This window comes from Phalaenopsis equestris, unplaced genomic scaffold (genome assembly GCF_001263595.1).
Source record: "Phalaenopsis equestris unplaced genomic scaffold, ASM126359v1 Scaffold000006, whole genome shotgun sequence".
Lineage (NCBI taxonomy): Eukaryota > Viridiplantae > Streptophyta > Magnoliopsida > Asparagales > Orchidaceae > Phalaenopsis > Phalaenopsis equestris.
In genome coordinates, this window is record NW_018164448.1 from 2,167,403 (window position 1) to 2,181,149 (window position 13,747).

The 13,747-nt window shown below is 34.1% G+C and overlaps 1 protein-coding gene across 2 annotated transcripts in view; it reads left to right on the forward strand.

Annotated features, from left to right (window-relative positions):
- Positions 1-480: 480 nt before the first annotated feature.
- Positions 481-13,747, forward strand: part of LOC110018181 (transcription factor GAMYB-like) — a 37,410-nt gene continuing 24,143 nt past the window's right edge. The window contains exons 1-2 of one of the 2 annotated variants that reach the window (XM_020715410.1): positions 481-588; positions 1,721-2,121. In XM_020715410.1, coding sequence (XP_020571069.1) covers positions 1,753-2,121 — 369 coding nt within the window. In that variant the 5' untranslated portion in view covers positions 481-588; positions 1,721-1,752. The remainder of the gene's footprint in view (positions 589-1,720; positions 2,122-13,747) is intronic. The other variant, XM_020715408.1, reaches the window with a different exon arrangement.

A 13,747-nucleotide genomic window follows, 5' to 3' on the forward strand; every position in this document is an offset into this window, starting at 1 on the left:
GCATATCATTCTTCTAAGGTATTGCTTCATATTCATTTTATGCTATTTGCAACTCTTCTATTAATGCATGTTATTCTTGCATGACATTAAGTTGATAAATCTCTCTCTCTCCCTCTCTCTCTCTCTCATTACAAATCTAGAAAATAACTAAAGACCTTGGCCCAAACCTCATGCTCCTACAAAATTCATAATTTCTAAGTCTATATGTGCAAATTTATCAACTAACTTTGCCTCCCCATACGAGCTTATTCAAATTTAATTAAAAAATACTAATTGCTCTAGTCCTAAAAAAATATTTACATAAATCTTTTTTTGGCAGTCAAGTGAAAATTTGTAATATTAATTTAAAAAAGAATTGAGGGAATAAAAAGTGGCGCATTTCTTTAGGAAACCTTGCTCCTCTTTTCCGGCACTTTTCATGAAAATAATAATTTAAATTGCAAATTTAATTTAATGTTTAAGCTAAGGCTACAGAACAAACATTACCAGTCATGCTGAGCTCTTCGCCAACTAGCTGCAAAACTGCTGAAAGCTGCTCCGGCGCCAAAGTTGGTGGTGAGGAGAGCTGATTGGGTCCGCCCGACGCCGGTAAATTTTTTTTTGAAAAATTTATGAAAAATTTCTGAGAATTATTCCTCATATCAATTTGATATCAATTTTTAAGCTTAATCCCTAAAACCTTAATGATAACAAAATGGGATTTGGGGCTGGCGATTTCGCCATATTTTTCTCTCGATTGCCGACAATCTCTCCCTCAAATGATTAATTTCGGGCGGGATGATTTGAGGTTTCGTCTTCCTCACTTCGTTGATGATTAATTGGGTGGTTTGGGCTTGTAATTCTTTGTTTGGGATTTACCATCGTGAGGGTCTTGGTGGAGTTGTTAAATGCGATCATTTGTCTTGTCTGGGTTTTGGGTTTTTGGTGCGATTGGTTAATTGAGTTATGGATCTGGTTTGTATGAGTGGTTTGGGGTTAGCATAACATCTCGTTCTTTAATTTATTAATGGGTTTCAATTTCTCTCGTCCTGCAGTTAATTTTTGGCCTACCGAGCTTTTTCATAGTAGTGCTTAAGATGGTAATTGTTTTTGTATTTATGTATGTTTTTGTAGAAGCGTGCATTGCGCTTTAATTTCAGAAACAACTGTTTGATTTCTGGAGTTTGCATTACCATTTTCAAATTCCGTTGGGCTTTGTTTGGTTTGAAGGAAAGTGGGGGGAGTTCAATAAAATTACAGTAATTTATGGGTTACTGATGATGCCTCAATCATAAATTTAAACTTTTCAAAAGCATCCAAACGCAGCCTTAATTTTATGTTGGTTTTCCTTTTCTAAAAAATTGAGCTCACATTTGCTTGATTCTGTTTGTTTAATCTAATTTTTTTTCCTCTTTTTTTTTTTTACTACGCTCATGTTTTTCTTCTGTTTGTGTTTGATTTTCTCCCCACACCAACTTGTTCTGTCCCCCTTTTTTAAGGTTTGTGCTTTTGATCCAATTAAAAGCATTAGGAGGATTCATTTAAAAGTTGTTGCTTGAAAGTATTAGGATATCTACCAATCTCCTGTTTTTTTCTTTTATCTCTTTTTTTTAATTTTAATATTTGAAACCAAGCACAGTTGATTTGAACTGCTTTGTACCGTTGTTGTTGATAATATATTATTAAAAATTCATTTTTTAGTAGTTTACTGTCTTCTGTCTGTGTTTTTCTTATTTGCAAGTAATATTCAACCTATGTTCTTAGTTTGCCAACATGTGCTCTGCAAAAAGTGATGCTGACACAGAAAAGCAGCCAAAAGAGCAGGTTGATTCATCATCAAATGATGAAGATAGCCGGAGTGGATCACCATCTACCAGGGAAGTGTCGGTTTTGAAGAAAGGACCATGGACAGCTGCAGAAGATGCTGTGTTGATAGATTTTGTGAAAAAACATGGAGAGGGGAATTGGAATACTGTTCAGAGAAACACTTGGCTCCGTAGGTGTGGGAAGAGTTGTCGTCTACGTTGGGCAAATCATCTTAGACCAGAATTGAAAAAAGGAGCGCTCACTCCAGAGGAGGAGGAATCCATTATTCAAATGCATGCTAAATTTGGCAACAAATGGGCTCAAATGGCTGCTCGTGTAAGCATCTATTACCTGTCTTAAGTAATGGTTTCTAGGAAGATTTACATACCCCCCACTCAATTCTTATTTATTAACATATATAACCACCTTACCTCTGCATGACAAGATGTATTTCACTTTTAAAAGTTGAAGTGATGATATTTTTGATGTGATGTGAAAGACATGGGTGGTATTAATGTAAGAAACCAAAGTTTGTGTTATATATGTAAATATATATAGGAATTGGTTGGCATGTCTTTAAATGCTCTTGTTTTTTTTTTCTAATCGTTTCCATTTACTTTTGCTTATAATGTTTGTTTTTTTTCATACTTTCTTGTTTATTTGCAATAGTTGCAATGCTTTTATCATATTTAGATCATTACAATCATTTTTTATGAGACTGTTCAACTTGTACAAAATATCCCAGTGCTTTTCGTACTAACTTTCTTCAGAATTGCCAACAAGGCAACAACTCTTAGAAAATATTTGTGAGAGCAAACCAGAATAGTTTCCACATTTAAACTATTCAGTTACATTGTCATAAATTTTCTAGTTCCGGAATCATTAAGAGTTTTTTTTTTTCAACTTAAGAACTCAATTTTAGTTTGTTTAATATATTATTGTTTATGATATGGCTAGTTAACATCACAACAATGGTTGTGGTTGCTCAGACATGTCTCCTGCTTTGTCAAACAAGATACATCAAATTACTTGCATCAAGCCATATCCATAGACAAATTCTTTTGGAATTTTGAAGTGGCTATTCAAATCATGTAGCATTATAGAATGTAAAATTTGAATAGGATGATTGTTCGTGAATGTTTTTTGGGTTGTTTGTATAAATTCCTACATCAGAGTGGAGAAGTTTAAAAGATCCGTGCATATGTGCCATAGAATTAGTAAAGGCAAGTTTTTGAATTTTTGCGAAAATGCAAGGATTTCAAAAGGCATAACTAAATGGAATATAAAGATGCTTTTGTTTTCCTGCTATACCAAGAGAGTTGAATTATTGGGATTACCGAGTTGACAATGCCAAAGAGTGGTTATTGCAGGATTGGATAACAGTGCAGTGATAGTTGATAGATTCCAATTTGATCAAACAAGACAGACCATTATGGCAAGAACTTATGAGGATGGTTTGTTTTGTCATCTTGTCATTGATGCAAATACTATCGGAACCATATAGGGGAAATTGTTATTGTTTGTGGCAATGTTGTGAATTGAGAGAAAACTATGAGACAGTAGAAGGACATTTAGAAGTGTAGGTAGAAGAAGCTTATGAGTGAGAGTAGGCAGGATTCCCTGTTTAATTTAGGATATTGAAATGGAAGTGTCGTTTCCTACAGTAACCTACTCATTCAATGATGCCAAAAATGAAGGGCACAATGCTTTATTTTGTTGCAAATTTGGCAAACAATTGGATTGTAAAAGGTCAGTCGCCCTTATGTGAGAGGATTGCAACGATGCCAACTATACCATTGCAAATTGTAGAAAGTATCAACAGCCATGACCTCTGTAGGGACGGCCATAGACATGGTCAGAGTGTGAGGAGAGTAAAAATTGAGTTGAGTTTGATGTTAAGTTAGCTATATTGATTTCCTCACTACAGAGATGGAAGTAGAGATCAAGACTAATTGATTTGATTTTGACACGGATTGTGGTTTTGAAAACTTGATTGGTGGGTGGGAGGCCATTGAAAATATAAAGGCTGATATCTTTAATGTCTATATGAGAATATAATATTAGCAATCAGAGATTTGATATTGGACAGGCATTGAGTTATTGTTTGATTTTTCATAGAAAAATGGAGTTAATTTTTTAATGGAATGATTCAGAAATTGGTCTTTCAAATTTCTGAACAAGATTCAGGGCTTGCCACATGAAAGAAATGGTGACGGCGAAATGGAGGGCAATCGTGAGATTATGATCAATGTGCGTTGATCAGGATTTGGACTAAGTCTTGAAACAGAGGGGAAGGTTTCTGTATAGTAGAAGAAAGGTTATTTCATTGTTTCAACTATTTAATTACAGTCACAATAAGGTATTCTATTTTCTATTTATATTATAGAAGAACAAAAATATTAGCCATTCTGTTATATGGCCAACGGAGTTTTTAATGGAAGGCCTAGATCAGTTTTATTGTTATGATCAAACAGCTTGGTTGAATCAACAGAAGTGACTGTAGCATATGTAGGTTGCTGCAGAGACTCGAAATTTGAATAAGTAGACTGATATTTCTGTCAAAATAGCAGTAGTTCTAGAGCCATAATAGCGCAATCTATTTTCCAAATAAGGACATTTTTTTTTTGAAACCTGGACAATCCTATTAGGGTTTGTTATGGAATCTTAATATTCTTGATATTTTTTTATGACACTTGGTGTGAAATTGTACTAGGATTCAAGCCAGTTTCATTATCCTTATTAGCCAAGTAGGGTAAGCTATTGTCCTCTGTAAAATTTTGAACTTATTATATTTTTTTTGCTAAAATGCCATTCTAAAGTGCTTTTATACAAGTATATAACTATTATTTTTTTAATAAATTTTTATTGCTATTATTTGGCAAGTCAAAATCGATTGTTCCATTTGGATTTGTAATGATAAACTCTCATGTACTTATCCTGTATGACCATTGGATTTTTCCCTTCTACACGAGAATTGTTCCATTTAGATTTGCTTTATCATCTCAATCATCTGAAGCCAATTTTTTGAGAATTTTGCATATTCTATCTACCTTGTGCTCCTTGAATAGATTAGAAATGCAGCATATTAAAACAAATGAATCTGATTTTTCCGATTGATCCTTCTTTTTTTGAATGGAATTTGGCAGTAATTTTGATTGCTTGAACTTTTGACTCCAGGATGGGAAGATTCAATTTATCCTTTCCTTTCTATCAGCTTATGTTTCCTAGCAGACTGTACTCACTTTTAATTTATATATGAAATTCTTGACATATTTCCTTTCATCGTTGAGCTTTTTTCCTTGAGCTTTTTTTTGAATGAAAACCATAATTGAAAGAATAAAAAAAAAAAAAAAAAAAAAGTTGTGGCATGTCATCTCCAAATTTTCTTTTCTTGTTTGGGAGAAGCTTATTAATAATGTATTTTTTTTTAATATTGTATGGTCAAGCTGTATAACTTTCTTCGCTTCTGTTGTTCATGCATGCTACCTTTTGTCTCTTGCATAAGAAAATTTAGGACCCTATGGTTTATGAATTGTCTGCTATTGCTTGCTACTTCCAATGAAGTACCCTTTTAGCTAAATCATTGGAGGTCGACCAAAAGCAATTTGAAATCATTTTTTTCTGACTTAGCTCACCCATTAGCAAGAAGAAATTCATGGATAAACTTTTAGCTATACTAGTGATTTTATGTGATTAGGAACCAAATTTAGACTAATATTGGCTTAAAGACTCAGAATGGATCATTAGAGAATACTAGTTCTCCCTGAGCCTATGCTCTTTAAGTTATTTTTGTGTTTTGCATCTTTTATATTGAGCCATAGTGGTTAGTAGCTTAGTTATTGATGCCACTGTGGATCACTGGGGTGTGCTAACATCTATCATTGGCTGGCTCAGTGTTTCTTCTATAGCAACCGGTGTAGGTCTACTTTAAGAGAAGATTTTTGTTTGATGGGTAATGTAGTTATAGGGCTTTTCTAAGGCAGGTTGGCTAATCACTACAACACTCAACCCCTGTTACACCTCAGGTCCAGAAGATGGTACACTCCTGCTACATCCAGTTGAGCTGAGGACCGCGATTCAATTTGTGTTAAGGCCTGGTTCAGGCTTTACAATTCCAACCTTCTCCACGTAAATGTTGCTATTTAGTACTTACATTGGATGCCTATGTGTTTTATATGTTGTGATTGATGTAGTTGTATTTGCTTCCTCTATGTGATGAGGTCATAAGCTTATGCAAGGCTTGTTTGGTTGTTAAAATTTGATCTTGCAAAGTCTTCTCTCCTTCTCCCTCTTACTTTAGTTATGAGCCTCTCTTTTGATCTCTCAAACCTAAACAACCCCCCTCTCCTCCACCCATCTATCTCTTAACTCTATTTTCTCTTAATGACAATGCCTACAGGATTAATTTCTACTGCTTTTAATATCACTAATTTATTGTCATACTACGTGGGCCTAGATGTTTTAGGATACGAGGGAGAAACCCCTCCTTTTTAGGGAGAGTGATGCGAAACGCATTTTCCCATAATACCGTAGTTCTATGGTATCGACTCTTGCAATTGCGGGAGTTCAATTACAAAGGAAATTTTATTTATATTTTGTTTTTACTTTTTTTTTTCCTTTATTTATCAGCAAATTAACTTAATTTGCTTCTTTCTTTACCGGTTCTTATATATTTCTCTAGTTTCTAATCATGTTATTTTCTACTAGGGGGCTTTTATATAGGTTGTATTATGGTTTTTGGATCCTCAACTAGTTTTTATATTTTTTGGGAGATATTTCTCTGAGTTATGCTCTCTGTAGTGTTGTAACTTCTTCCTTTCGTAAGTGGTGTGTATGTAGCTTGCCCCGAGGATAGGTGGTAGATCCCTTTCTATCACGACCCGACCCGACCCAGACTTGGAATTAACCAAGACGGGAACAAATAGTCGAACAGTGGATATTAATTCTCATATATTCTATTTTTATCTCTAATAGTTTAACATTCAAACATTCATGAAAGAGCCACTAAAGCAAAATTTGTATATTTTTGTTTGATGTTATCGTCTTCTGTACGCATTATCTATTCATCTTCTATTCATCTTAATCAAAAGTTTAAAATCTGGAGAATGTTAAAACAACATAATGAGTTATCTAAAGATAACCCTGAATATTATACTTCTAAATTACAGTAATTCAAGAAAAAAAAATCAATATGCATGTTGATCTTTTTTATCTCTATAATTTTTTTTTATTATGCTAATCTTTTATATTAAATCTTTGAATATAATAATGCATGTATCAATTACATTTTCTAAATATAAGCACTCTGAATTTCTATATGTATTAACTTTAACTTTACATTTACTTTATACTCTTTACCCATACATTTGTCTGCTTTGGGGATCATCGTCAATAAAACGGAACACACCTTTGATTGATATTGCCCCGTTGGCTCCCGTCGACATAACGGTTAGCGATCTACGCATCACAATTCTCTGAGGTGGAAATACTTTTACCTGCCCCTGGCCGATATTATCTCGTCGGTACAGTGATTAGTAACATAAACATCACAATTGTCTGAGGAGGTAAACTCTGATCCACCAGCCTCTAGCCGATATTATTTTGTTGATACAGTGGTTAGTGAATTATCACAATTGTCTGGGGTGGTGGAAAAACTTTTGTGCTTTCGGGTACACTGACGTCCACTGCCTATATCAATCATTATGGGGTGAACTCTTTTTCTGAACATGCACATACAAACATTCATATATAAACTATTTCATTTTTTCATATCATGCATTCTCTTCTATAGAACATTTATCTCTATCTACCGATGAATAATGTAAACTTACTATATCTATGAGTCATTAAATCAATCAAATCAACTAGCATATGCACATTTACTAAAATTCTAGAGGTTAAATAATAATGTGATATATATATATATATACATACATATATATATACCTGTACTAAAGCCATATGTAGACCTCTAATAAAGTCATGCAATGATCTGATATCATCCTAAATCTAAACAGTTATGCAATAATATTTAACAAGCACATCTAATCTGTCTAACAATAAGAAGAATTTACCTTAACCACAAAATAAGGTTTTGATGGGCTTTAGTTCTCCAATTCACGCCTGAGATTCTTCCTTTATCTCATACGGCAAATTCCGGATTTAATAGCTGCAATACTAATAAAAAACAAACTTACTTAACATTAACTTAATAAAAATATAAATATATAATTTTCTTAATTAACTTAATTAAAATCTTAACTTACCTAATATAACCTTCGGCCAACCCTAAAGCTCTAAACCCTAATAAAAAACAAGCTTACTTAACATTAACTTAATAAAAATATAAATATATAATTTTCTTAATTAACTTAATTAAAATCTTAACTTACCTAATATAACCTTCGGCCAACCCTAAAGCTCGAATGAGCTTTGTCCCCCACGCACGTCATCTTCTTCTCCTTCGCAAGGCTTGACAACCCTAACACACTCAAAGCTCGCTTCCGGTCTTCTTCTTCCTCTTATCGCAAGCACTGCGCCTCTTCTTCCTCTTCGGCTACGATCTCGGCGCAACTCAACAGAGCAACACACGATCTTTCCTTTCTTCCTTGTTGTTCTAATTGGTTCTCCCTTTCCCCTTCCTCTTTCTCCTTCTTTGATTAGAGCACAGGCTTCTTGTTTTTTTTTCTCTTCGATGTGGCTTGTTCTAGATTGAGTAAGGCACGCTTCTTCCCTCTCCTTTAATATGTTGCTAAGGCGTCGCTTCCTTCTCAGGCTGGGTTTCAAGTTTGAAACAGGTAAGCACGATTCCTTTAGCTTCCTCACATGCACGCACGAGATTCACCCTGAATGTCAGCCTTCCCCCCTCGATAGAGCCACACACTTTATTTTAATAAATGAATTTTGAATAAATAAATAAATAAAAATAAAATAAAACATGTGTGTGACACACCTCCAACCATCACTCGACCATTTAGCGAACAGTGAAGGGGAAGAAATGTGAGTGAAGAGAAAAAGAGGAGAAATAAAAAGAACAAGGAAGGAGGAAAAGTTTGACTATGTCGAGGGGGGAAGGTCTATGTTCAGGGTAAACCTTGTGTGAGGAAGCTGAAGGAATCATGGGTATCTCTTACCTGTGTTGAACTTGGAAACTAGCTTGAGGAAGCGATGTCTTAGTGGTGTACAAAGTTGGGTCGCGTCGAGATTGAAGAAGAGGAAAGAAGTGTGCATTGCTCTATCGAGATCGAGCTGCATTGAAGAAAAAAAAAGGAAGAAGCACGTGCCCTAATCAAAGAAGAGGAAGAAGAAAGGGAGAACCAACCAAAACAATAAGGAAGAAAGGAAAGATTTTGTTTTGCTCTGTTGGGTTGGTCCGAGATTGCCGTCGAAGTGGAAGAAGACCCAGAAGCGAGCTATGTGTGTGTTAGGGCTATCAAGCCATGCGAAAGAGAAGGTGATGACGCATGTGTGGGGGATTAAGAAAATTATATATTTATATTTTTATTAAATTAATGTTAAGTTTGATTTTTATCAGAATTAGTGCTATTAAATCGTGAATTTAGGGAGCATCGTGATGCAAAATACTTGTACGAGAGAAGAGGAAGAATCGCAGGCGTGAAGTGGAGAACTGAAGCACATTGAAATCCTTTTTTGCGAGTTAAGGTAAACTTTTGTATTAGATATGTTATTATAATTTTTATAAACATTAAATTATATTTATATTTATTATGTTAATATGAAATTAGGTTAATTGAGGTCTAAAATACTAACAAGGAGGTGTGTAGGATTAAGCTAATAAAGATGTTTTCTACTAATTGAGGTGAGTAATTATATTTCTAAATTTCTGTAGTTATTTTTATTTCAAATTATGGGAGGTAACCCATATATATCTATTTACATATATATCTAAATGTCTTACTATTTTGTTTAATAAGTATTTTATATATTAAGAAATGATAATGTTTTTGAATCTTACATAAATTTATATATCATAAATTAAAAAAAATATTGGTATTGGAAGAAAATTTGGAATTAAATTGAACCAAAAAAAGAAGCGACGCAACATTGGCCTCTGGCGTCGACGACGCCCTACTGCACAAGCCATGGCGCCGACAGCGCCATCGGGAGCGTCGACTGCATCCCAAGCAGTTCCTGCGGTTCAGGATGAATCTGGCGGACTTTGGCGGGATTGCACTCCGAAATAACAGCATAGAGGTGTTTTTAAAGGCCTGAAAACTGCCTTGGACGACCAGAAACTTCCAAATTTTGAAATATATGGTTGTCAATTCTAGAAATAATTGAAGGTATATAGTTTTCAATAGAAGAAAGTTTATCAGTTTTGACGCGCTGAGGTTATACGACAAAGTCATCACGAAAAAGAGACTTATCAAGGAAAGAGGCTTTGTCAATCATGGATTGAGTAATCCAAGTTCACAGATTGAAAAAATCATAGTACAGAGACGTTGAGAAGTTCTATGTTACATTACCGCTGCAGTTGTTGTACTAGTAGTAAATAAATTCTATGCTAACTTACATGGAATTACCCAAGGAGTCGTCTTTGTTTGAGATAAGGCTCTACCATTTACTCTGCCTCGAATTAATGATTTGTATATGATAAAAAGCGTGTCAATCTGTCATTATACAAATTTTATCCCAACGAGAGATATGATGCAAGATGTATACCAATTTCTGACGGATGAAAATGATAATTGAGAAATCAGATATGAGAGATACGTTAGTTACTCTGCTTCACTGCTTAATCAAATATCTTTATCTCTGCAAAATTACTCCCTACCATGAAAATTAGTAGAGTTACAAAAGAAAGTGTAATTTTAAATTATTGCATTCAAATGGAAAAGCTCATTAATGTGGGATCAATTATTTTTAAATCTATTATGAGTATTATTATGAATGAGCTTATATATGGACTGAGACGTCCTTCTACAATTTTTTTACTTTGCAGTCTATCTCAAGTGTCATATGAAAGTTGGGAAAAAATATTATTATTTTGGGAGCCCATAATTTCTATTGATGAAAACTATATTGGGAATGGAAATAAAGCATTGGATATTATATTGGATCATTCATCACATGCTTCAACATCATTAATGCCCTTATACAGTTGGAAGTTCAATAGCTTTAGAGAAGAAAATGAAGAAAATCAAAAGGGAACTTCAGAGTATTAAGAATGCAATAGGAAATCTTAACTACTTTTTTGATCACTTAGATTGGAGGATGTTAGATTGGAGGATGAATGAGAACGAATGAGAACTTTGATCATACTAGAATAATTGAAGTAAGTTTGATGCAGATGTTCAAGAAAAATGGATGGATCGATGAAAATTCGTCTGATCAATTCCCATACTGACCTTTCTACAATTTGTTCGTCCATTACTAGTTTATGAGAGATATTAGAGGAGGAGAAAGTACAGAAGATGAAGCAGAGTAATTGAAGAAGTTAGACTCTCTACTATTTTATATTAATTATGTTTTTAATGTGATTGTGTTCGATTTACTTTGTTTTAGAACTTTTATAACTTTAATTGTGTGTATAGTTTTATATCAGCGTTCTAGTGTTGTGGCTTGATTTCGACGCTGAATTATAATTTAGTTTTCTTTATGTATGTGTGAGTGTAATTAAAAATGTGTGTTTGTAAAAATTTGAATTTTTATATATAAAAGTTAGTTTTGTGTTGTTTGTGAAAATGCTTGTTTGTGAATTATTTTAGGATGAATATTAGTGTTTAAAAAGACTAAGTAGATTTTGGAGTGAATTGAAAGAAAATTGAAATTGTGAAAATTGAAAAAATGAAATTTTTGGCACCGGCGCCAGCATGGGTGCCGACATCGCCATCGACCCGAAAGTTCCTAGACCCTTTAAAATTTCGCGATTTGCACTGTAAAAACACCATTTTTACCCTTTCGGTTACCTACAACCTCCGATTTGTGCACCTAAGGCTTACTAATGCTTGGATTTGAAATTTTTATTCGGTACGTGCACCGCATGAACCCCTACATGCGGTACCGAATAAAAATTCGCCACGTGAAATTCGATTCCACGTGGCTTTTCACCTTAAAAATATGTGTTTTTTACGCCCGACAGCCCGAATCCCGCCCAAAAAAGCACTTTTTTGTCCTTTTCGATTCCCGCTAATTGAAAAAAGTGGCATTTTGTCTGCTTTAGGGTATAGGGATTCGGTATATTCTCATTTTTTCCCTCATGTTCGCTAGAGTTGGTTGGATGGAAATAATTTTTGACGAAGAAATGTTGATGGAATCTCAAAATACTCCTGAGAATCATAACAATGAGATGAAATCTCAGAATATTTTTGAGAATAATGAGATTGAACAGAGTTTAGATGCAGCAGAAGGACATCGACAGGTACGTTGAGGTCTTGTTTAAATGCAGTTCTAGGTTTTAAAGAGTAATTTATTGCTAATGAAGTTTGCTCTATTTTTAGATGAGTTTTAACGCTAAGTTTCTAAGTGGTGGGATGTGATGTTATTTAGGAAATATAATGGTGATACACTGGTTGTTATTGTATTTGCTCTCCATTTCTTATTGTTCATTAGAATATTAGTTGGGGTTTGATATTATTTTGGTACTATCTGGTATCATAATGTAAAGTGAATGTCTTGAGGATTTAGTGTTATTTCTGGTTGTTATTGTATTTGCTTTTGTGGTATCATAATGTAAAGTGAATGTCTTGAGGATTTAGTGTTATTTTGGTAGTAATTATTTTGGTACTATCTGGTATCATAATGTAAAGTGAATGTCTTGAGGATTTAGTGTTATTTTGGTAGTATCACATTGTTATTTTTGTGGTATCATAATGTAAAGTGAATGTCTTGAGGATTTGGTGTTATTTTGGTATATCACAGTGTTATTTTGGTGGTATCATAATATAAAGTGAATGTCTTGAGGATTTGGTGTTATTTTGGTAGTATCACAATGTTATTTTGGTAGTATAACAATGTAACGTTTCTTTCATGTGGATTTGATGTTACTTAGGTATAATCACGGTGATACACTAGTTGTTTTTGCAGTTGTTTTCTATTTCTGGTTGTTCGGTATAATATAAGTTGTGGTTTGATGTTATTTTGGTAGTATCACATTGTTATTTTGGTAGTATCATAATGTAACGTTACTATCGTGGGAATTTGGTGTTATTTTTGTAGTATCACAGTGTTATTCATGTGACAGTATCACAATGTAACATTACGGATGCGAGATTTGGTGTTATTGTGGTAGTATCGCAGTGTTATTAAGGTAATGTTGGATCTGCTGAATTGATTTTATTTTAGGAGGTTAGTAACATAGCTTAACGACATTTAATAGTATTATTATGGTATAATTATCTTGTTATTTATGTATTGTAGCATTGTATTTATGAAGTTTAAATCTGCAGTCACCCGAGACAGAGAAATTTCTTAATGCAGTTGTCCACAACAAGAATGAAGCATATGAACAGTATTGTTTTTATGCGCACCATATTAGATTTACTGTGCGAAAGGAACACAGTGGTTTCTGGCCGAATTCAAAGAAACTGAAGACAAAGGACTTTGTTTGTGGTAAGACTGATTTCAAGAAAGAGTTGAAGGACATTATCACTGTGAGGTTCAAAAGAGCGGACACAAGGACTGGTTGTCCAACAATGATCCGATACTTCGTTGATTTAGATGGCAACTGGTCGGTAAAGAAATTCATAGAAAGTCACAACCATTCGTTGGCGGAGGACGGTGACAAACATCTACTGCGTTCCAGCAGAAAGATGTGTGATATCAGTGCTGATATCCTCAGAACAATTACAAAATCAGGGATTAGAACCAGTGATGCATTCATATTCATCGCAAATGAGGTTGGAGGAGTGAAGAATCTTGATTGCACAAAGAGGGATGCATATAATTTCATACAAAGAGAGAGAAGAGTTCAAATTGAATTAGGGGATATTAATTCTCTCAT